The following is a 23765-nucleotide window of genomic DNA, read 5'->3' on the forward strand; positions in this document are numbered from 1 at the left end:
CTGCAACCTGCTCGCATGTTTGTTGGCGACAAATCACAAACCGCACTCTATTTGCTTGTGTGACTAGTCCCCTACGCTGTCTTGAATCCCGATCTTACGATCCTCCGCAGGAATAGACCATCCAAAATTGAACCGACATCCACAATGTGCGACACCGCAATGTCGTTCAAAGCCATGTAAGGGGATTCTCGACTCAACGCCACAAATTCTGCCCCAATATAACCATATCTCTTCATTTGCCATGGTAGAACTCGATAATTTGGCATGACATCTCATTTGTGCATTGTGATCGGTGTCATGGTGAGTGGACCCCCGCATCATCATCGATTCAGGGATTCTAGACCCTGATGGGCCGTTGGTGAAAGTTCCCAGGGTGCAGAGGATTTTGACTTCTGCATTTTAACATATCGATATGATCTGGAGTTCTGCATAGGAGTTCCGCATAGATCATGCTGGTTCATCCGAATGTTACTGAAGAATTGGCGAAACTTCCGTCAATTTTTGCCACTTGGTGTCTATTGTAACACCCTGTGAGATATTCGACGGCCGACTGAATATTGCTCCAAACTCAGGAGACAGCTAGTCGCCACTTCCAGAGGGTCTGATCCGGTTGAACTTGACGACCGTACACGACGAGGTGAAGACACTGAAGACCACATGATGTGGCATGAACGCAAGGTGGCCATGGGCCTAACTGTCTAGAAGACAGTCAATAACGTTTTACCTCCACCTTTTTCCACGTTGCCGTATTTTCCGGCAGTGGTCACCCGATAACTCAGGGTTCACAGAAGTAACCTTGACAGTAGCCAGGACATGCATTGTTCCGTACTGTCGGTCACACGACAGCTTGGCGTGAAGCTGTTGATGCGTGGTGCGGGAGCGTAGAATCTATCTGAAGTCCAGCCCCGCAGGTCTATCACCTCAGATTCGTCTAGACGCCGAACGCAAATGCAGAGCAACCCCAAATCAGACGATGAGATTCTTGGGCCATTTGGCGTAAATATGCTGCAGAATGAGTATTCTTTGAGTCTAGCCACCACCGGAGGAAGCCGTCGCAGTTGGATTATGCGAGATTTGAGATTTGTAAAGGTTTTCCGGAATCCATCTTTGTTCAACTCGTCTTTTTCCTCATCTCATGTAGACTATATTATAGTCGACCTGCCCCGTCTCTGGGGAGTTTTGAACATGGAGAGGCACGATCAGAACAAGCCTTAGCACCAATCATTCCCATAAACACGATTGTGATTCGCAAACATGACTTCGCTTGCAGTCAATACGATGAGGGCAAATGCTTCAATATTTCCAAGAGCAGCGAGGTCCTTGCCGCCCGCTGTGTCGGCGGCCAGCACTAGAGCTTCTATCCAGTGCTCACACAAGGCAACGATGCCACCTGGTTTCACAGCCACTGTCGGGCAGCTTGAAACCTTTGTGCTACCGAAAGAGGTTTCAGGATCCCTCTCTGATAGAGCTATGGCCAAGGCCATGGTGAATGCTTGGAGGCGAGATGGCATTCTCCAGGTTGCCATGTCACCACTGCAGCAACAAATTTATGCCCAAGCCAAGGCGGCGAGTAAAAATTTCTTCAAAAAGACGCCGAAAGAGAAACATGCCTGCGTGAACGATTCCAGTTACGCGGGCTACATTGCTTCTGGTGAAGAAATCACTGGTGGCATTGCCGACTATTCGGAGATTTTCACAGTCACCAAGGACCTGAATCACAACGACCAAAGGGTCATGGAGAACTGGCCGTGTCACGGCCCATGTCCTTGGTCTGAAGACAGCATGAAGACAGCCATGGGCGATTACATGGCTGATCTAGGGTCCAGTGGTGACAAGCTGCTTCAATTGATCGAATTAGGTCTCGATGTACCGCCAGGTTCCCTGATCAAATACACCCAAGATGGGTGGCACCACATGCGCGTCTTGAGGTGAGTAAATGAGCCGCAGTTGATAACTCCGTGACTTCATCTTATTGTGAGCTGACTTTTTTTGCTTTGAATTAGATTTCCCCCAAGGCATCGGACCAACGGGAAAGGCAAGGCTGGTCGAGGTATTGGATCCCATACAGATTATGGACTGCTGGTCATTGCTGCGCAGGATGAAGTTGGAGGTATGTTCTCGGCGAATCGCCTGTAGACAATTCTTCCCTGTTAACAATTGAATCCCCATAGGTCTTTTTGTGCGACCACCTCAAAAGGGTGAAGAGTTTGCCAACTGGAAAAAGAGTGTAGCTGGGATGAAAGAAGATGAGTCCGGCTGGGTGTATGTGCCACCAACACCAGGCGTATTCACGGTATTTCCTGGTAAGTCATGAATGCCTGCGTCGCTTAACTCTCGTCCGTGGAGCTTTGGATTGACCAAGAAATTGTGCAGGTGATATGATGCAGTACATGACCAATAGTTTTCTCCAGTCTACACCACATAAGGTTGGTCTCAACGTTCGTGAGCGCTTTGCGTTTGCCTATTTTCATGAGCCGAACTTCCGAGCCATTGTAAAGCCCTTGCCAGGCTACAATGATGGACAACAGCCAGGCAACGGCATTCACTATGGAACGCACTTCACGAATATGGCGTTGCGGAATTATCCAGATCGCACAGCCACCAAGAAGCTGCTGAATGACGGGCGTTATGACATGCTGAGCAAGGATGAGCTACGAGACGACATGACGTTGTAGATACCACGGGCATGGGCGAGCGGCACCCCATGTGGACTTGCCCGGACTCTCGCTGGTTGCCTTTCGGATATAGACGGGGGTATTGTCCATTTCGATTAGACCATGTACAGTGTAAAATATGTATAATGAATGCCACGAATAGTTCAAACTCGGCCGACGTGTTGAATGCTGGTGGAGAATGTAACGATTGACCCCTTGTTGTGTCATGGTGTTAAACGGCATTAGTGCTATCCAGATCTAGTGCAGAATTGCGGATAGTAGATCCCGATTCGTTTAAAACAACTCGGCAAAGTTTGGGAGCAGTTCATCAAGAAATGTCGGCCGACAACCCCGTCGACAAGCTGCGCCACACGGCCACGCGGTGACACCATTTTCCTACAGTCATGAGGAATCAAGGTATCAACAAGGCAAAAAGTCGCAACGACCATTGTGTCTTCGAATTCGGTCCATGGACCTTTCCGATCCAGGGATGATACCCAAGTGGATAATTTTCGGCACAGCCAGACGATGTTCATAGCTCCGATCATGGTGCCCAATACGCAAACTGTGGTCCGTGGAGCAAAAACGGCAAGGTCGGTCCCGCCGCCAGAGCCGAACACATTTGGAAACTTGTAAACTTGGTCTCAGACGGACAGCTTAGGATGAGTTGAGAGAAACATAGCCAGCTTGTTGAATGATGCACGCAGTCGCCAGGTTCCAGCGAATGTCACCACTCTCCGCTCTCACGTCGTGTGCTCGGACGTTGATCACATTTACAAAGCTGACACGATGGTTCCAATAGGAGAGTTGTCCTCTGGTGGCTGGCATACCGAAAAGAATAATCAGAGCGCAGTAATTCGTTCCTATGGAGAACCAGATGGTTGCAGTGGATTGAACGAGGCGGAGCCCCTACATGAAAGATGTACTTGCTTGCATCACGAGCAGGGTGGTGTGAAGAGCATCACTGCTAGGTGAGTGAAGCTGAGATGGACCAGATATCAGGTGACGGGTGACGGGTGACGGAAGATCCGGGCATCACCAACGGGGTTCAATTCGTTTATTGCCAGCATCGTAGACGGGTCAAGTACGTTTGCCTAGCTGGTGGCTGAGGAAGAAGTCGTGTTCGAGTTGCATTGATAGACGCGAAGGCGATGGTGGGGGCAAAGATGGATGAGCATTTGAAGACACGGAACTGAGCACAGAGGCACTCAATTCCCCCAGCTGTGGGTTGATGTGAAGACGGAAAGTCGTTTCATTGGAGCCGCCCAGTCCTGAACTGCTAGGTTCCCGCAACTTAGGACGAAAAACTTGGCCTTGACGATCAGGAGGAAATTTCCATCGAGGGTCTGATGGCGTTGGGCTGGTGGCTTGGCTTGTGCTTAAACTGGCGCTAGGCTCCACCGCCTGCCGCATCTGTGGGCGATATTCGGCAATTCTCGACAAAAGAGGCATCGACGACCCAGTTGTCAGGCCAGTTCAACTTTTTTTTTGGGCTCAAGTGCTGCCACAGACCAGAGCAATTTCGACAGGATCCACTCCAACTAGCCGCAGAAATGACTTCTGTGACTTGGAAATTGAAGGAATCGGAGAAGGCTACAGGCATCTGGTGGCCAGGTTCAGCAGCCACATGAGATATTTGTGACGTTGGGGATAACTTGAATCAATGATTGAGACCAACTGCTTTGCGTCAGGATATTATTAGGCATCCAAGCATCCAAAGGCATCGTTGGATGTTGGGTGCTTTGACTGGCTGTGGGAACCTGCGTGTGTGACATAACTGATGCATGCTCAAGCACATAGAAAAGAAGCAGCTTCAACGTCGTCGTCTTTGTCCAGCCATATGCGGTCCTCTGGGAGTTTAAGCCGCAGACGCTGACGAGTGCATGTCTCAGTTCTTTTTCAGCACCTCATCAATGGCACAGTGTCTCGAGTCTTGACTTGCCCGTTGTCATTGCATGTCAATACCAGTTGACATGTCAATCAATATAAAGTCTGGTATATTGGACCAGGCCGTTTGTCAGGCTCTGCCTCCACTAAAGCTTCCGCCTTCATCCACCAGACTCATCTGCAGGTCGACCGCTGTTTGACGTCAAGTCTGGTGCTCAACTTGCCCCAGTGCCACTGACGCTGACACTGGCCGCCAGACCAGAGAGTCCTCAGATCCAGTCAATCGCTGGCGTCAGTTCCAATCATTGATCCCCCCAAACGCCGCGCCCCAATCCAGGCACTTGCACCAGGCTGGGTCCAAGTGCAAGTCTGGTCAACTGGTTCAATTTGATCCCAGCAGTCCCAGCCCGTCCTGGTCCTGGTCCAGGTCAAGTCAGGTCGAGTCCTCTTCCATCTCCTGTCCCCAACCTACCAGACACTGTCTCAATTGGATCCTCTCTTGTCGTTTGGTTCTTCGTCTTCAACCCTCACCTCAATCTTCCTTCACCTCCTTTTCGCGTCTTCCGTCCCTCCTGTTTGCCTTTTTCACGTTCAACACGTCTGAATCTCGGCGTGCAGCCTTCATTCGCTGCCGCATCTTGATTTGCCGCCAATTGGTTTACCAGTTGCTATTGTTCTCTTGGTCCTTCGATTCAGGGTCCAGCTCTTGGTGCACCCGCATTGGCCCCGCGTTCCCTCCTTTTACCACCACAATTCATTTTTTTGTCCGCCACAGAACACCATCAATCAAGAAACTTAATCCATTTGATTGCCTACGACCAGACAGCTCTCCTCCCCCGCGCTCGTGTCCAGCCATTGTCGTATCACGCACGGCTGACCTGCCTGCCATCGATGTAAGTATATTCCATCGCTTTCCCTTTCTTCCTGCCGAATCTCGAGCTGGAGTTCATCTGCTTCAAACTGGTCGCGACGCATCCCAAACAGCGGATCCATCCTCAACCCCAACATAGTCCAAATGCCCATCCCCCCAGTTGTTGCATCATGGCCACCTCGTCTATTGTTATTCGCGGGATGACCCAGGGCCGGTCATTGCTACATCAACAAGATGCCTCACTGTCACAGTTGCGCTCGTCAAATTCTCCTGCCTCTACTTACACAAAATCTGCTCTTTCCTTAGACCGAGCTGCTGCCGAGAACCCACCCAAGAACAAATGTCGTAAACCGAACCGCCGAGTCACCTTCTCCGATACAGTCGACATGATATCTTCGTCTTTCCTACCGACCCGCTTCCGCGGTGAGCCTGACCGCTCTCAGACATCTGCTGCTCCTTCTCGCATTGGCAAGAAGCTGGCACCGCTGTTGCAGTTTCTCTCCAGAGTCGCATGCTCTCACCCCATTCACACCGTCGTCATTGTCGCCGTCTTGGCCAGCACCTCCTATGTCGGATTGATTCAGGACAGCCTTTTCGAGGGTCGCACGAGTCTTGGTAAAGCCGACTGGCCTGCCCTGGTTGATGGTAGCAGAGACCTGGTGGCAGGTCCGGAAACGCAATGGAAATGGCAGAGCATCGAACAGGACGCCACTACCAAGGCTGATTCTAACCATCTGGCACTCCTGACCTTTGTCTTTCCCGATACCTCTTCGACAGATTCCACCAGCTCTGCTCCTCGATCTCACGTTGTCCCAACGCCCCAAAACCTCTCGATCACCGCGCTTCCCGCCACGGAGAACTCGTTCAATACCTATACGTTGGACAGCATTCTGGCTTATGCTGTCCCCAAGAGCCAGGCGCCCGAGTTTGTTTCTGCTGCCAAGGAGATTCCTGATGAAGAAGCCGAAGAGATTGTTACCCGCCATGGCCGCGAAAAGAAGACATGGATAATGAAGGCGGCCAAGGTCAACTCCAGAAACACCATCATTCAGTGGCTCAGTAATGCTTGGGTCGAATTTATCGATCTTCTCAAGAATGCCGAAACCCTGGACATTGTTATCATGGTCCTTGGCTACCTCTCTATGCATCTCACCTTTGTGTCCCTTTTCCTCTCCATGAGACGAATGGGTTCCAACTTCTGGCTGGGCATGAGCACTCTTTTCTCCTCCGTCTTTGCGTTTCTGTTCGGTCTTGCCGTCACTACGAAGCTTGGAGTTCCCATTAGTGTCATTCTTTTGTCCGAAGGATTGCCATTTCTGGTTGTGACCATCGGCTTTGAAAAGAACATTGTTCTCACCAGGGCTGTTCTCAGCCACGCCGTGGAGCATCGCCGCACACAGGGTCGTGATACGAAGCCCGGCAAGAGTTCAAATACCGAAAGCCAATCCCAAAGCGTCATCTCTTACGCCATTCAAGCCGCTATTAAGGACAAAGGCTACGAGATTCTGCGGGACTATGCAATTGAAATTGCAATTCTCTCCATTGGTGCTGCGTCGGGAGTTCAGGGTGGCTTGCAGCAGTTTTGTTTCCTGGCTGCATGGATTTTGTTCTTCGACTGCATTCTCCTGTTCACCTTTTATACTGCTATTCTCAGCATCAAGCTTGAGATCAACCGCATCAAGCGACACTATGACATGCGCATGGCCCTAGAAGCCGACGGTGTGAGCCGTCGCGTAGCTGAAAACGTGGCCAAGAGCAATGACGATTGGTCTCAGAGCAATGGATCTGGGTCTAAAGAGACGACTTTGTTTGGTCGCATGAGAAGCAGCAGTGTCCCCAAGTTCAAGGTGCTCATGATTTCGGGCTTTGTTCTCATCAACGTCATCAACATCTGCACAATTCCTTTTCGAAGTGCCACTTCCCTCTCCAGCCTACGATCCTGGGCTGGCGGACTCGGAGGAGTTGTTTCAACCCCACCGGTTGATCCGTACAAGGTCGCTCTCAACGGACTCAACGCTATTCTGGAGACTGCGCGGGCTAGGAATACTTCGACTCGCGTTACCGTACTGACGCCGATCAAGTATGAGCTTGAATATCCCTCTGTTCACTACGCCCTGTCGTCGCCACTCAACGATGGTGGCCTCGGCTCTGGAGATTCTGCTGTCCAATTCGACAACTATGGCGTGGGTGGTCGCATGGTTGGTAGCCTTCTGAAGAGCCTTGAGGACCCTGTCTTGTCAAAATGGATTGTGATTGCCTTGGCTTTGAGTGTCGGCCTCAACGGGTACCTCTTCAACGTGGCTAGGTGGAGCATCAAGGACCCCAACATGCCGGAACACAACATCGACCGCAAAGAACTTGCCAGAGCGCAACAATTCAACGATACCGAGTCCGCCACCCTACCCCTCGGTGAATACGTACCTCCTACACCAGTACGAACCGAGCCTGCGACCCCTGCCTTGACGGATGATGAGGGTGATGGCCTCCAGTTGAGCAAACGCAAGTCTAACCGATCACAGTCCCAGTCGGAGCATCGACCAATTGAAGAATTGGAGAGGCTCATTGCTGAGAAGCGTACCCATGAACTTAATGATGAGGAGGTTGTTACCATGTCTATGCGCGGCAAGATCCCGGGCTATGCTCTGGAAAAGGCTCTCAAAGATTTCACGCGAGCCGTCAAGATTCGACGGACCATTATTTCTCGCACCAAGGTCACCTCAGAGCTCACCAATGGATTGGACCGGTCACTACTGCCTTATGAACACTATAACTGGGAACGGGTCTTTGGAGCCTGTTGCGAAAATGTCATTGGTTATCTGCCGCTTCCTGTTGGTGTCGCCGGTCCTCTTGTTATTGACGGACAGAGCTATTTTATTCCCATGGCTACCACCGAAGGCGTGTTGGTTGCTAGCACCAGTCGTGGCTGCAAGGCCATCAACTCGGGTGGCGGCGCGATCACTGTGCTTACTAGCGACGGCATGACCCGTGGCCCTTGTGTCAGCTTTGAAACTCTTGAGCGCGCCGGTGCAGCCAAACTCTGGCTAGACTCGGAGGTTGGACAGAATACCATGAAGAAAGCGTTCAATTCGACGAGTCGATTTGCCCGATTGCAACACATGAAGACTGCCTTGGCTGGAACAAACCTGTACATTCGGTTCAAGACGACGACCGGAGACGCCATGGGAATGAACATGATTTCCAAGGGTGTCGAACACGCACTCAATGTCATGGCTACTGAAGGTGGTTTCGATGATATGAATATCGTCACAGTGTCTGGCAACTTTTGTATTGACAAGAAGCCGGCCGCTATGAACTGGATCGATGGTCGTGGCAAAGGCATTGTTGCTGAGGCGATTATTCCCGCTGATGTCGTCAAGTCGGTCCTCAAGAGCGATGTCGACGCATTAGTTGAGCTCAATGTTGCCAAGAACTTGATTGGATCTGCCATGGCTGGTTCTATTGGTGGTTTCAATGCCCACGCAGCCAATATTGTTGCGGCAATCTTCCTGGCAACTGGCCAGGATCCCGCTCAAGTAGTGGAGAGTTGCAACTGTATCACAACAATGAAGAAGTAAGTAACGGTATTTGTAGAATTGTCCAACTACATTGCACTTTGTACTAATACGCATGCCTCTTTTTAGTCTCCACGGCTCTCTCCAGATTGCTGTCTCCATGCCGTCGCTCGAAGTTGGTACTCTGGGCGGTGGCACAATCCTTGAACCACAGAGTGCCATGCTCGACATGCTCGGAGTTAGGGGATCTCACCCAACAAATCCTGGTGACAACGCCCGTCGCCTGGCACGCATCATCGGCGCAGCAGTTTTGGCTGGCGAATTGTCTCTTTGCAGTGCTCTTCAGGCAGGCCACCTCGTCCGGGCACACATGCAACACAATAGAAGCGCCGCCCCATCGAGAACTGGCACTCCCGCTCCTCCTCCCATGACGCCCGTTTCATTGGCCATGACAAATGCTCAAGATAAGTCTATGAGTGCAGCAGCACAGCAGAGGTCAAAGCGATGAAGACCGGTTGCTCTTTTCCTCCAAAGAGGAAAGTATGGAGGCGTCAACCGGGCACAGAAGGGAAATGGTTCTGGAGGAGTTAATATTTCGCATCTCGGGAGTTTTTCGTTGGAACAGGCAGGCACAGAGCATACATACCATACGTACCTACTAGATGATAAACACATATATAGTGCCAATCACCTTGGCAGCAATTGTAATCCTCCTCGTGAGCCGTTCAATTCAACATCATACCACTTGTACATTTCCAATGACTCAATGACAAGTCATCATCTCGTTACAGTGCCTTGACTCTAGCAACTTCATCACCATCCACGGAAATCATCTTGACTCCCTTCGCGATAATACCCTCTCTACACTTTTCCCACGCATCCGGAATGACTGGCTTCGTAGCCTCCTCTACTATATACGTCTCATAGCCTTCATCAACGGCATGCTCCGCCGTAGCTTTGACACAAAAGTCGGAGGCCAGCCCAACCACAAACACGTGCGTCACGCCCTCCTTCTTCAGCAAGTCGCCCAACCCGCTCTCACTTACACGGAACGGATCATAAAACGCAGAGTACATTTCCACACGCTCATCCTGTCCCTTGTCAATGACCCGGTCGATCCGCGAGACGTCTAGCTCAGGAACGAGCTGTGCGCCCTGTGTATCCTGGACGCAGTGAACCGGCCAGAGGGTCGTGTCGTATGTTTGAGAAGCGTCCGAGGGGTGGTGGATGGTTGTTGTGGATGTGAAGGGTGTTGAGAGGGGGTGGTTGGCCGCGAAGGAGATGTGGTTGTGGGGGTGCCAGTCGCGGGTGGCGATTTTGAGGGTGAAGGGGAGGGTGAGGAGGTTGTTTATGGTGTTGGCGATGGTGCGGCCGGATGGGACGGCGAGGGAGCCGTTCTAAATGGTTAGATGGAGTTGGAGGTGGTGGTCGGGGGAGCTGAGCTTACGGGGGGGCAGAAGTCTTCTTGGAAGTCGACTACTATGAGGGCTGGGTTGAATGGTTTGGTCATGGTTTTGGTTTTGGTAGTTTGGTTCTGCTGATTTGGTGTGAGGGTGATGGTGAGAGATTGATGTGATGGGGGAAAGGTTGATGCGGTTTGTGAAGAAGTGAGTGAGTGAATGGAGGGGAGAGGTCTGGTGGGGTTGACTTATGGGGATATGTGCATATGTCCTATGTATGTGATGGGATATTCAACACGGGCACCCTTGGTAGTATATGTATGGCAATATTTAAACGTAGACGTATGTGAAAGTTGATGGAAGTTACTTTTCTTAGTGTTTCAGTTCATCATATGATTCTGGTCCCCGAGTCGCGTTCTCTATTCTAAGCATACGAAGGGCAGGTAATTCCACACGAGCATCTTCTCGCAGTTGAGTAGCCAAATACCATCATCCATTTAAAAGCGAAACTGTCCGTTTTGATCGCAGCTTGCCAACATGCTTGGTAAAATAAGGTCCAACAACAGCTCTAGATAAATCATTTAGTCTGAGGATTTTCACGTTTGAATGCACTGTTGGTTTTGTTTCTACACCACCCGGTTTTGTCATCCAAGGCCACTCCCTCCCTCACTGAATAGAACACCCAAGGCCGCCCACGGGAACTTGCATCATCCGACTCATCATCATGGAACTGTGTCGCTTCAGTCTGGTTCAAATGCAGGCACAAGGGGCTCGGCGCTTAATTCTGGCCGCAAAGGAGCCACGTGACAATTACCATTGTTGGGCGCCTAACTTCTTCTTCATTCTTCAATGAACCTGTCCAACACATCATGTCATATTCCAATATTACCCTTCATCTCTCAGAATTGCACAAATCTCTGCAAAATGCTAATATAAACTGATTCCTGAACAGCATAGTCAATAGCATGGCCGACTCTACAGACGAAGACACTGCGGCAGTCCGTCGACTCTCCTACTCAGACACAGCCGATAAGGACCTCCCAGAGCTCTACTACTTCATGGGCATACGCGTCCTGGAACACACGACATCAAATGGTGATATACTAGCTCTCAAGGTCAAACCACACACAAACCTGGAGCGCTCAGAAGCGGACATGATGCAGTATGCTGCCACCCACGGTATTCTGGCGCCAAAAGTCCGTGGGTGCTACGACGTTGTGACCATGAAGCCCAGAAAGCCGCTCGCGCGTGTCTTAGTGTCAGAAAAGGTGCCCGGAGAGCCATTGGACACCCTATGGGATAAGCTCAACAAGACTGAGAGAGAATCCATCAAGAACCAACTACGAGAGCAGTTTGCACTTATGAGAAAATGCACACTACCATATATTGGGCGAGTTGACAACCAGCCCACTTACAATGTGTACGATCGACTGGAACAAACTTACTGCGGCCCCTTTGAAGATGAAGAAGCCTTCGACAGCTGGTGTTTGAGTCGCGTCAAGAGATCAAGCTTCACGACATGGAAAATGCGGCCGTACCTCGAAAAGTCTCGTGAGAAGGCAAAGGCAAACGGGACGCTGAACAGATTCGTTCTCACTCATGGCGATTTGACGCCCCGGAACATCATGGTTGAGGATGGACGAGTGACTGGGATATTGGACTGGGAGAGGAGCGGGTTCTTTCCAGAGTATGCGGAATATGCATTTGCTCTTAAGCTGGGGCATGAGATTGAGAAGTGGTGGGTTCCGGTGTTGAAGGAGCTGCTGGTGCCTTGTGAGAAGACGAGGTTGGAGTTGACGGGGATGGTTGAGTATCGGGGATGGTAGGCGGAGTGGTGATGATTTCTTCTCCGAGAAGATGTAAAATTGCGTTTGAATGACTTGGTTTGACAGTTAAGGGGGGTTTCAAGGCAAGCAAGCGGGTATTGGGGATCATCTCAACTACGTGATCTATTTGATCAGTGCATAAATTTATGAGCTCTTTCGACCATTCAGTGGCCGATGGTAGAGGCAAAACCAAGCTGCCAATCAGCCCTCTTGAAGTATACCAGTTGACCTTTTCTGCCTGTTCAATGTTGTCAATGTAACCCTGTCAGCCCAATTCGTCAGCCCGGCAGGTTGGTTTCACAGAAGCCTCATCTCCGTCAAACAAAGGTCATATGATTCCGCGTCAACGCAGGTACTGAATTGACCTTCACTTGAGATTTCTTCCTGCAATTCTTACATACCATTCGCGTGTTGCCATTGTGCATCGTTCTCAGCCGATACGACTACCTTCGGCATACCACTTCTGTCAAAAGTCGCCACGATGTGCACCGTACCACCAACAATTCCATGCTCGCCACAATCTTGCAACTCGCTCACTCCTAAACACGTTTCACACATAGCACAGTAGTCGCAGTTACAAGCCCGTTTGCGGGTATCACAGATTAATCTAAAATCTCCAGTCGCCAAGTTCGCCCCTCAACGCTTATACCTGCCCTCCGGCCACCCTACGTCACATGAACACCGCTCCTTTGTACATGTCCCTGCGCTGAATGCAATTCTTCCTCGTCATGGTTTTAATGCATCATCTGTATTTTGTATTTGAGAATGGAATTTCAGGAGGATTGGATGAGTGACGATGCGCCGGATGACAATGAGACGGAGTTGCCGTCGCCCGAGGACTCGGAGGCAGCTGCATCTGTATATGTTACACTTCATCGGTACGCTGGTCCCCTGCATTGAACGGCATAATCTGACAGAATCCAGAGTAAGACGTCTAGTCCTCGCAAGTATCGGTAAGTTTACCATCAAAATATGAGGTTATTCGCATCTCACACCGTCCAGACGATCCATACACGCTCGACCACTTCCGCCAACCGAATCTCAATGCCCTCATTGTAAGACCATTAGTCGACAGGCTATACGAAACGGGAAACATCTCAGTCGGTAAGATATCCCACCCATTTTGTCTCTGCTGCGGTAAACACCAACATCTCACCTAGTATACTGCCTCCTCGCCAACCGCGTCTGGTTCCTCAAGTCTCAGTCCGGCCTCGCAACACAAAGCGTCAACCGAGCCCGCGCCACTCTCTGCGAACTGGTAGCAACCCGCGTAATTCGCCGGTTCCACGAAGACAACCCCGGCAACGAAGGTCTATTGCTGCTTGCCCGCATCCTAGTCGAGGGCTTCGATCCCTTCCAGGGCGCTCCGTCGGAAGTCGAGCGCGAGGGACGCTACCTACAATGGCCGATTCAAGAACGCGGTGGCCACGAAAGGAAACTGACGGCTCTCGAACTGGCCATCCTCTCTGAAAGCAAGGCGTTTATCAGCTCGGCTGCGTGTCAACGACTCGTCGAGGCAGTTCACCGAGGGAAGATCGTCTACACACCACTATCATTCATGGACATCTTGCCCGATCACTACAAACACCGGCCAATCCAGCTCTACGACCCGCGGGAATCACGGATCCTCAACCACCGGCGTCTCATCGTCCCACGTATCAGGGCTCTCATCGAAACAGTACAGTTCATGGTCCTGGTCCTGCTGTACGTCATGACCATGACGAACCAACAAGCCTCGTTCAACCAGTGGGAACTCGCATTCGCAGTCTACACAGCAGGATGGGTGCTCCAGGAGTTCGCGTCCGTCATCGAACACGGCTGGGAGCTACACACCCAGAGCCTCTGGTCCTTCTTGGACGTCACCTTTGTGGCTATATACTGCGCCTACGTATTCACAAGGGTGTACGACCTCTTTGCCGGCCACCTACCAAACGGATACGGCCTGCATATCCTCTGCATCGCCGCACCAATACTACTCACCCGAATTGCATTCAACCTCATGCCCCATAACATCGTCTTCATCTCCCTCCACGCCATGATGAAGGACTTTACACTCCTCACATTCCTCGCTGTGTGGTGCTTTCTCGGCTTTCTCCTCGCCCTCCTCTGGCTCTACGACATCGATCAGTCCAACAGGGGCACGCCGCCGCCGTCATGGCCAACAGTCGGTAAATGGCTGCTATGGATATGGTTCGGCCTCGACGGCACCGGCATAGCAGAGTCCGTACGCTTCAACATTGTTCTTGGCCCAGCCCTCATGATTGCATTCGCCTTCCTCGGCAATACCCTCTTCCTGACCATCCTCGTCGCCATCCTCACAAACACCTTCTCCAACATTGTCGCCAACGAAGCAGCGGAGATTCGTTTCCGCCGCACAGTCCTCACCTTTGAAGGCGTAAAAAGCGACTCCATATTCGCGTACCCCCCTCCGTTCAACCTCCTCGCCCTCGTCACCATCCTGCCCTCCAAGTTCCTCGTGTCTCCTCGCTTCTTCCACACCCTCAACGTGGCCATGATACGGGTCCTCAACGGCCCTCTCCTAGTGGCAATTAGTATATTTGAGCGTCGACGCCCCTGGGCTGCGGAGAATAAGCGGAAGCGCGGGGGTATTGGAATGTTCAGGTGGCATTTTACGGGGTTTTCGCCACACGGGGATATACACGCTGTTTTTGATGCGCCGCTGCCGGATGAGGTTTCGACGAGGATTGACTTGTTGGATCCGGTGGATGATGTGCCTGTTTTGGAGGACGATGTCATGTCGACTTTGTCGGGGGATGTGTCGCGGTCGAGGTTGAGGAGGCCGACTTTGTGGAGGGGGAGGAGGGAGTATCCGCGGGCGAGACCGAGGAGGAGGTCACCTCTGAGGTTTCAGGTGTAAGTTCATGTGTAAGTTGGAGAATTGTGACGTGGTTGTTAGATCAGGGCAAAGACGAGGGTATATAGACCAGAGAATATACAACGCGTGGTTTTGTTTAGCATGTAGCATATAGGGAAATAATTTAAAACATTATGACAGGCGTAGGGAATCAGGAAGAAGTACTGAAATAAAGACATTCAATAAAAAGAGAGAGAAAAAGATAAAAAGAGCAAAAAATAAAAAAAACACGGGACCACCGTCTCAATCATTCATATATAGGAAAAGCCCGATGCGGGGGTCGAACCCGCAACCTTGAGATTTCGTGTACTCATAAGAGTCTCACGCTCTACCGATTGAGCTAACCGGGCCGGATCAGTCAGACTGTCCGGGTGTGTCCCGTGGTTATGTGTTGGAAGGTTTCCTTATTGCTCATTAAGAAGAGTTTTCAAGTGGATGGCCGACTGGAATTGAAAAAGTGTGGGTGCATGGATATTGATGGCTGTGGCTGTGGCTGTGGTGTGCCCAATTGCCCTGGTGGGAACTTTGGAAGCCACCAGACTTGACGAAAAAAGTTTGAGTGGGGCCAAGCGTGAGCTAAAATGGTCAGAGCAACAGGGGCAAGCATCACCATCCATCCATCCATCAACTTCACAGACTTCATGCATGTATGTGGCTGGTTCTGCGTGTGGTTTACCCTGGAGTCCGACAATTTGCGGCCGGAGACGAGGCTACATCTTGTACAATTGTACGAGTTGGCGCCTGGGAAAGGGAAAATGTGCACGGGAGTCGGTTTGATCAACCAATACCATGGATGACTGCATGCATGGCGCACGAGGAATGCGAGGGATGCGTAACACGTTGACGAGATGCCTGCTCATGTGCACATCAATATCTACTACCGGGACCTATCAGCATCTTCACCACAGCTTGGAACAGGCAAGTTATGGAAATTGACGAAACTCCCACCAATACCACCCCAAGCCAAGTCCTTGTTCAAACACCACCTTCTGCCGTTTTCCCCTTCGGATTTAAACAACCGCGAGAATGCTCCGTCATCCTATCACAACTATGAGTTTGATGTCGACCCAGACGTTTTCTCATCCTTTCCAATTCGCTTACCATCGCCTGTCAGACGACGTGCCCTTTGATGCTTAATCACTCGTCCGTGCCTAGTTTTCATCGTAGCTGCTCTATAGTGCTCGCTCAGTCAACGAACCACTCGCCAGTACGGCCACACCAAGAAATTACAAAACAAAGGAGAGAGAAAGAGAGACAGAGCGAGGAAAACCTTACCGATAGTACAGCTGGAATCCATTTTCCTCATCTCCAAGCCCAGCCAGGCCGGCTTCCAGCAACTGGCGGTGAAGAGACGCATAACGAACAGAACTTGATGGAGGGGCCAGCGAAGGGTCAAGAAGGGACCTGTTGGATGGCTGTGATGATGTCGTTGATTCTGAGGGTGCACTGGACTGCGTAGATCTAGAACCAAGGGAAATTACTTCATTAACAATGGCGTCCAGGCCTTCATTATCCGACGCCGCTCCATTAGGCGCTCGCATCACTTCTGCATAGTCCACCTCGACGTAGTCCGACTCTGAAAGGCCCGCATTTGTCGCAGAATCGGTGACCAAGATGGGGGGACGACCATGCGTGTCGAGTTGCACCACTTCGCGGACTGTGTAACGCTCTGGGGAGCTGGAACGTCGATAATCTTCGGGCAAGCCTGCTATGCACCGTTCTAGACCATTCTCATCCTTGAGATACTCTTGGAGGGAAAAAGAAACTCCAGATGACTTTCCAAAGTGGTGGTCACCTGGAACTGGGGATGGAGTTTCTCCCCATGGACGGTGTGTACCGTCGCCATCGGGGAGCTGTGCTTCTTGAGCCATGAGCAGCAATGGTGGTTTGGGGTTGGAGTCGTCACGAGCGCCGCCGACTTGACTGTTGATGCTTAGATTGGAGGTGTTGAGCTGTCTGTTGCGTTGACAAAGTGGTTAGCCCTTTATTGCCACGTTGCTAAGCAAGACCAATTATTTGGTCGGGAGTGTGACTTGCGCTCTGTGAGGGTTACTCTCAAAAGGCTCGTGATCAATGCAAGGTACGGTGGACATTTTGTTTCTAACGGACGTTGTAACGAAAGCTGGCAGAACAGTATGCGAAAGACGAGTTAAACGGAACCGTCGTCGATACCTTGATATGGCCAATGAGTCTGTCAAGAGATGAACAATGCTGGATAAGGATGTTCGACGGTTGAAATACACCTCTGGGTTGTCCCGTACAAGGTGGGTAGTTTGGATGCTCGTAGTTTTGAGGCAACCTGGCTGTAAGGTAGGTTTCACGTTCCCCCAAGCCAGGCCAAAGTGGCCGCTGAAGTCTGGGATGGCGAATACCAAGGAGAAAGCAACTCGCAAGAGCAGACAAATCCATCCATCAATCCATCCCCCCCTGTTCCAGTCAGCTGGTGGCACAAATCGCACTCAAAGTGCATGTCGTGCACTAGAGGACCCAAAGATCCGGGTCATGGCCCCCGGGGGGCTTGGAACCATTCATTAGCCATGTTGTCTCTGTCAGCATGATCCAACAGACCGGAATCGACGCCTCGAGGTGTATGAACCAAGGAAAGGGAGTGGTTTGATCAAGCCTTCGCTCTCACCGTGCTGTCCACGACCATCGAGAAGCGGGAGAGTCCAAAGGGGCCATAATCACCAGTGGACCGGGATTGCCCAAGCACAGGCGACCAGAAGTAGCAACGAAATCTTGCCAACTTGCACCAAAATCACGGATAGCGAACCACCTGGCTGGGTTTGTTGCAGACGCCACGGGCAGATTGCACACCCAGAGCCTATTCACACACTCCTCCTCATCAGTGCCAGAGTCAGGCTGTTGTTGTCTCTCGGCTGCAGGTCAAGTGAGCCGTGCACGTTGTTTTCTCATGCAAGAGCGAATCAACGCGTCCGGAGTTCTTCGGAGTGACATAATTTTGTTGGCTCACTTACGACAAGAGGAAGTTGTCCCAACATGACACAACCAAAAGGTGGAACTAGCTGCATCCCAGAGTGCACCGTGATGCAGAGTCAAGACGCAGCCAAGACAAAATTAGCTAGCGTCCCGACCTGTCGGTAAAGGGCAGTGATAGCTCATACCGACATCGAACCCGAAAGGTGAGCGTGGTTCGCCCAGGCTCCGAGTTCCCGGGAATCAGGAGCGGCTTCAACCTGGGCTGCTGGAAGTATCGACTCTCGAGTCTCAATATTCGTGCGAGAAGCGTTTCGGGCAACGAAGTTTTTTGTTCACCCATCCGAAACCAACAAACCACAGCAGTTTCGCACGACTTCGTCGGGAAGCGCAGAATGCGGCGATGCAGACTTGAAAGTTAGGCGTGGGCGACTGAGTGTACGGGCACGAGGTGTTGGGACGTGCTTGCAACTAGACTTGCTCTCGCCTAAGACGCATTGTTTCTGGACTCGATTGTTATGTGGCTGAGATTGTGCAGTTTGACGCTGTAGTCTCGTTTCCGCGACCTTGTCCGTTTGGCCCGTCTTGCCCTGGTTAGGGTTGATGAACGTGCACGTTAGGTGAAATCATTGAAACCAATGCTGCGTGGCTGCGAGCTCAGCTGGTTGCGAGCAACAGATACTCAATCTTACACACCTATCCAAGGATTTTGCGGAAACAGAGCGACGGTCAAATAACAAAACTTGGCCGACATGAAGCACTGAACAAAGCAAATATAGGGATACAATGGGGCAAGAGTTAGTTGCGTCTGACGAGGAATATTGAAATGATCCATTCAATCTCGAATAAATGATGCACAACCTGCATTAGGGCCCCTGCAGGGACCGGGGCCAGCATGTCAGTTGACAGGTCGCCTGTGAAGTTTTTGGAACATTGACAAATGCGATTTGACTTGACAGGATTGAAAGTTTGCCCTCGTGTTAGTTATAACAATGCCCGGATCGAGATCGGATAACAGGTGTCCATGCGTGACGGTAGTCTTTATTGATACGTACCCGTTGTTGGTTTGCCTCTGACAACAAACTCCAAAGCGACATGTCTCAAGGTCTTACGTTTTCGCCCTCGTTGTTGCTAAATATATTTCACGCCGTGATATAGTTGATACTAGTGGACGTCGCTGTCGCCATTATTATTAGCGCGAGTCGGTTTGGGGTGTGTTTGTTGTCTCTCTCCAGCATTAGCCCCAACACTCCTATTGCAGACCCTGCTGGGGTTTGCCCGCGACTTTTCGGGATTTCCAAGGACAGGGAAGGGAGCTGAAGTCCCAGAGGTAGCAGTTAAATACAACTCATCTGCGAAATATAGGTTCCGACGATCAAATTCGTGGGTCCTGAAGGGAATGATGAGGCTGTCGCCGACGTGAGGTGTCGCTCCCGCACAGAAAATTGAGAAAACAAAAGTGCCAAAGGGATGACCTTCAAGTTGGGTCATCTTATTTGCTCCTGTGATAATGTCATGTCCAAAAGAAGAAGCTACGTTTCCTCTCAGGGTGTAGCATCTAGTTGCCTTTTTCTTTTGTTCATAATGCGGCTCATGTTGAAGCTGTGAGGGCGTCCAGACATCACTCAGTCACGGACCCTCATACTCAGCCGTGACATTGCACCTGAAGAGGCTGTTGGTATTTCTGAGGCCGACAAGTCCGATTGAAACACCATGTCCAAGTAGAAGGCTAAGCCGGCTTAGTCACTCGTCAGTCGCATCGTTGTAATACAAAGACATTGTGCTGCCGAGCGTGGTGATGTACGGTCGTGGTGATTATCCAGACCATATTTGCCATCTACCATGCAATGAAACCAGTAGCTGAGCTCGAGATTTTGATGTTGCCGATCACTAAACACAGCCAAGAGAGTGATATCAGAGCATTTCAAATACTAGCTTCGTATTGATACCATTTTGCCGAACAGGAGCGGATTGGATTTTGGATTGAAGCAATCGCGGACAGATGCACATGGTCGATCTGGCCATGTACACAACAATTGTTTTCCCAGATGACGGCGATTCCGCCTGGTTTGTCCTCAACAGAGCAGTGGCAACGACGACCGCGGCGGCGGCAAAGGCAACGGTAGCAACCGGATTGGTGGTTGAAGTTCGGTATTTTTTTAATGAAGAGAACATTTATTGGTGATCTTGTTGAGGCGAGCCCCGGCTTTTCCAATCCTCGGGAATCGAATCGTGGATGATCCACATACAGGGGTCAATCAAGCTAAGATTTGTTGTGTGTTGATGGTGGTATGGTGGCGGACAGGCACGCTCTTGTTCCCAGCCCTCCGCGGACCATCCGGCAAGGACGGAACGACGTCATCCATGAGACGGCCGGATGCGATAAGGTCTGGTCTGGTCAATCAATGTGACTAGCTTAGTTTATTAGAACCATTCCCCCTCTGATTTTTATGCGTCTGCTTCTCTCAATCGAGGAAGCTAAAGAGTGTCAGCTTGTTTTACTGTTGTAAAGACCGTGGCGGCTTGCATTTGCCAGAAAAGAATTGTGAAAAATGGCGACGAAAAGCAATGAACTGTCCAACTTCACAGTCAGCGACTATGTCAAGTTCTTTGGCGCTGGTGCACTTGCAGCCACGTCAACACATGCGGTACGATGCCAATGATTGTTCTCAAAACCGTGAACACTCAATGCCTGGAGGCAACCGAAACTGACTTTGGAAATTATGACAGGCCGCAACGCCAATTGACGTTGTCAAGACGCGAATCCAAGTCGATGATGCCATGAAGGGGCTCAACATGGTGCGGGCAGCTAAAGCAATTGTCGCAAAAGAAGGCACATCCGCGCTGCTCACCGGCTTCGGTCCAACCGCTGTTGGATATCTGGTCCAAGGTGGCGCCAAGTTTGCAGGATACGAATTCTTCAAGAAGCAATACATTGCTTTGGCGGGTGGCCCAGAAAAGGCTGTTGGCAATCGCATGGGCATCTACCTGGGCGCCAGTGCCACAGCTGAGTTCTTCGCAGACATCTTGCTTTGTCCCCTCGAGGCCACGCGGATCCGATTAGTGTCGCAACGAGGTTACGCGAGCGGACTCACATCCGGCTTTATGCGAATGGCCAGGGAAGAAGGATTCCGCGGCTTCTACTCCGGGTTCGTGCCCCTGCTATTTAAGCAGGTCCCGTTTGCTGTGGGACAGTTCTCAGTCCACGAAGCAGTCAACGAGATCATATTCCGGAGCATCGGCCCGGAGCGCAAAGCCAAGCTCACCAGTTTGGAATCTACGGGCGTAGAGCTTACGTCGGGGTTGGCTGCTGGTGCGGCTGCCGCCATCCTTTCACACCCTGCTGATACGCTGCTATCTGCCATCAACAAGGGAGCTGGGGCAGCACATCAGAGCGCCACAAGCAGAATGTTTCAACTTGCAAAGGAGTTTGGACCCAAGCGATTGTTGTTGACTGGCTTGGGTCCACGTTTGGTCATGACTTGCGCTTTGGTTTCTGGCCAGTTCGTAATTTATGCTCGATGCAAGGAACTGACTGGAGCGCCGCCCAGTATCGAAATCCATAAGGAGAAGGCTTTATAGACATTCAGTCACGTCTGGGGTGGGGTTGACTTGGCATTGGCGACGATGGTCGGACTTCAATTATGTTAGAGTGTTTATGCAAGCCGATGCCGCTTGCACTGCGAACCGAACGAAGTCAAAGGACTACAGTTGATTAGACGCACAAAGGTAAAATGAGGAGTTTTATTAGCGGTCGCTGCTACCGTACTTGTAAATCATACAAGTAGAGCCTGGTACTTACCATAGAAATTACGAACTATTTTGTGAAATATGAGCCATCAAAACAATGCTCCGATCGTGGCGCTAGGGTAGGACATGGAGACAACCACGCCTATTCATTTCTATTGAGTTAAAGGTATCAGCTGGGCATGTGGTAGCCAAGGGCCGATTGCACGGGTTTGGTGGCGTCGTCAATGTGCAGCCATGCCGGCCATATCAAGCATGGGGTCAGACCCAATGCCCCTTTTCGAGATACAGATACCATAGAGTTCAGTACCGTGCGAATAATGAGGATTCAATGATATGAACAAAGACGGTGATGTATTTGTGAGTGCCGGAACAGGAATCGTTGATAGTGTGCTTTAGCCATGTAACTGAATTCGCATTGCATACTGTTACTTATCCCTTCCAACGCTCATATCAGATGCTACTTGGTGGTACATCGTTGACTGGGCAACAGGTGTAAATACCACAGCCGTACTATTGCCTCCGTTCGCTGGCAAGATATGCTGCTACTTTTGGTCAAGTTTAAACATCTTCCCACAATTGGGAGACATGGGCATATTCACCAGAATTCTGTGCATGGCTCATCGCTTTGGGCAAGGCGAACCTGACACCTTCAGGGCACTACCCTGAGAGATAGGCTCGTCATGAGCAAAAAAGATAAAACTGCATCCAAGGGGAATGAGCAAATAATTGCATTTCATGTATTTCGAGCAATACTTTTGTGGGAAAACTTGGAAGAGAGACTGACCTGGAACAGCACCAGGTCGGCATAGGTAAATGTGTCTCCAAGAAGCCAGGACACTTCGTCGTTGTTCTGAAGCACGTTCTCCCAGTATTCGAGGTGCTTGGGCAAACGGATCTTGAGCCATTCCCGGCCACGTCTCAGGCTCTCCACCTTCTGGTCCTCAAAAAAAAGTTCGGGGAATAATTGGGTGGTGACAGTCGTGAACCTCATTGCTCAGGCCGTCCGGAGTGGTAAGCGCAAGGGCTCTCACGTGGTACATATCGCCCTTTGCCGACCCTGAAAGTCGCAGCTTAGGCCCCAGGTCCAACAGGATGTTACTTGTTTGTCATGTGTCAAGGTCACCGTGCTGAAGGATTTCAGGAGCATAATAGGGAGGATTCTCCGTATTCCCTTGGAGGTAATCTGTGACAACGTCTCGGCATTTCTCCATTCCCAAGTAGCTTGAATCGTTGTAAGGAGCGCCAGCATCCTCAAGTATTACCCGAATGTACTCGCCGCGACCCGGCACTCCAGCGTAATAAATGAGCTCGTACGGCGCTGTCATGTTACTTGAACCATCAGCAGAAGCGATATAGAGAACGTAAATATGCCGACAAAGGATCATTTACCTAACACAGGCTTTGAAGTGTGGCGGCTTGCTGATGTGAGCTCCATTGCTCACTCAGTGGCCTATCCTCATGTCAGACCGCACACATGCGTGTGGACATCTGCGGAGGATGTGAGACGCTTCAAAACAGTAATGACCGACCAAGGTCGCTTGTCCCCAAATATTCTTGTATTTTCGTGCAGATTTGGTACACAGCTGTTTCAACGGCCATGTAATGGAGCCCACAACCGCCAAGTGTGACATTTGGGCGACACGCAGCAATGCAATGTACGATCAGACGGATTGTGATATGGAAAGAACAGAACCACAGAGCAATCCAGTTAGTAGTGGTAGATGCTTGATTGATATGGACAGACTCAAATTGTGAAGGTTCCGTGTGCGACCACTGGCGATCTGCTCAGGAATCATGTTGTCATGTTTAACATGACCAGTTAGGAAGGCGCTTAATTGGGCACCTTCCTGCCATGGGTGGCCACCTTCAACGGCAAGGAGTCTGGCCCAATTCCTGCATGCAGTCACCAAGAGTTCCATAGGACTCTGCGAGTAAGTCGATTCAGCGGGGGACGGCAATATATTGTAGATATTGCCGTTATTTGAGTTGGCACAGAGCTGTACCTGTAAACAGTTGAGAGGGTGAAGCGTCTCCTCATGAGGAGCGCCACGGT

At 50.8% G+C, this 23765-nt stretch overlaps 8 protein-coding genes and 1 non-coding gene across 9 annotated transcripts; 5 read left to right on the top strand and 4 right to left on the bottom strand.

Annotated features, from left to right (window-relative positions):
- Window positions 1-1383: 1383 nt before the first annotated feature.
- On the top strand, window positions 1384-2675 carry VFPPC_08797 (2-oxoglutarate-dependent ethylene/succinate-forming enzyme; the record flags this gene model as incomplete). The annotated part of the gene is made up of 4 exons (XM_018287443.1): window positions 1384-1928; window positions 2004-2110; window positions 2172-2303; window positions 2374-2675. The coding sequence occupies 4 exons, from the start codon at window positions 1384-1386 to the stop codon at window positions 2673-2675; spliced, it is 1086 nt and encodes a 361-aa protein (XP_018140447.1).
- Window positions 2676-5582: 2907 nt separating this feature from the next.
- VFPPC_08796 (3-hydroxy-3-methylglutaryl-coenzyme A reductase) lies at window positions 5583-9432 on the top strand (the record flags this gene model as incomplete). The annotated part of the gene is made up of 2 exons (XM_018287442.1): window positions 5583-8983; window positions 9054-9432. The coding sequence occupies 2 exons, from the start codon at window positions 5583-5585 to the stop codon at window positions 9430-9432; spliced, it is 3780 nt and encodes a 1259-aa protein (XP_018140446.1).
- A 277-nt stretch (window positions 9433-9709) lies between these two features.
- Window positions 9710-10434, bottom strand: VFPPC_08795 (pyrazinamidase/nicotinamidase; the record flags this gene model as incomplete). The annotated part of the gene is made up of 2 exons (XM_018287441.1): window positions 9710-10321; window positions 10372-10434. 2 exons carry the CDS (start codon window positions 10432-10434, stop codon window positions 9710-9712), a joined length of 675 nt encoding a protein of 224 aa, XP_018140445.1.
- Window positions 10435-11289: 855 nt separating this feature from the next.
- On the top strand, window positions 11290-12150 carry VFPPC_08794 (phosphotransferase family protein; the record flags this gene model as incomplete). Its single annotated transcript, XM_018287440.1, has 1 exon — window positions 11290-12150. One exon carries the CDS (start codon window positions 11290-11292, stop codon window positions 12148-12150), a length of 861 nt encoding a protein of 286 aa, XP_018140444.1.
- A 765-nt stretch (window positions 12151-12915) lies between these two features.
- Window positions 12916-15028, top strand: VFPPC_08793 (nonselective cation channel; the record flags this gene model as incomplete). Its single annotated transcript, XM_018287439.1, has 4 exons — window positions 12916-13028; window positions 13075-13103; window positions 13153-13254; window positions 13311-15028. 4 exons carry the CDS (start codon window positions 12916-12918, stop codon window positions 15026-15028), a joined length of 1962 nt encoding a protein of 653 aa, XP_018140443.1.
- A 262-nt stretch (window positions 15029-15290) lies between these two features.
- Window positions 15291-15375, bottom strand: VFPPC_17311. Its single transcript has one exon. It is a non-coding gene; the product is annotated as a tRNA-Lys (tRNA).
- A 921-nt stretch (window positions 15376-16296) lies between these two features.
- Window positions 16297-16896, bottom strand: VFPPC_14484 (hypothetical protein; the record flags this gene model as incomplete). The annotated part of the gene is made up of 1 exon (XM_018292252.1): window positions 16297-16896. The coding sequence occupies one exon, from the start codon at window positions 16894-16896 to the stop codon at window positions 16297-16299; it is 600 nt and encodes a 199-aa protein (XP_018140442.1).
- A 2980-nt stretch (window positions 16897-19876) lies between these two features.
- On the bottom strand, window positions 19877-20137 carry VFPPC_16391 (hypothetical protein; the record flags this gene model as incomplete). Its single annotated transcript, XM_018294144.1, has 1 exon — window positions 19877-20137. The coding sequence occupies one exon, from the start codon at window positions 20135-20137 to the stop codon at window positions 19877-19879; it is 261 nt and encodes an 86-aa protein (XP_018140441.1).
- Window positions 20138-20514: 377 nt separating this feature from the next.
- On the top strand, window positions 20515-21544 carry VFPPC_08792 (mitochondrial phosphate carrier protein; the record flags this gene model as incomplete). Its single annotated transcript, XM_018287438.1, has 2 exons — window positions 20515-20610; window positions 20693-21544. The coding sequence occupies 2 exons, from the start codon at window positions 20515-20517 to the stop codon at window positions 21542-21544; spliced, it is 948 nt and encodes a 315-aa protein (XP_018140440.1).
- Window positions 21545-23765: the final 2221 nt, after the last annotated feature.

This window comes from Pochonia chlamydosporia, chromosome 6 (genome assembly GCF_001653235.2).
Source record: "Pochonia chlamydosporia 170 chromosome 6, whole genome shotgun sequence".
Lineage (NCBI taxonomy): Eukaryota > Fungi > Ascomycota > Sordariomycetes > Hypocreales > Clavicipitaceae > Pochonia > Pochonia chlamydosporia.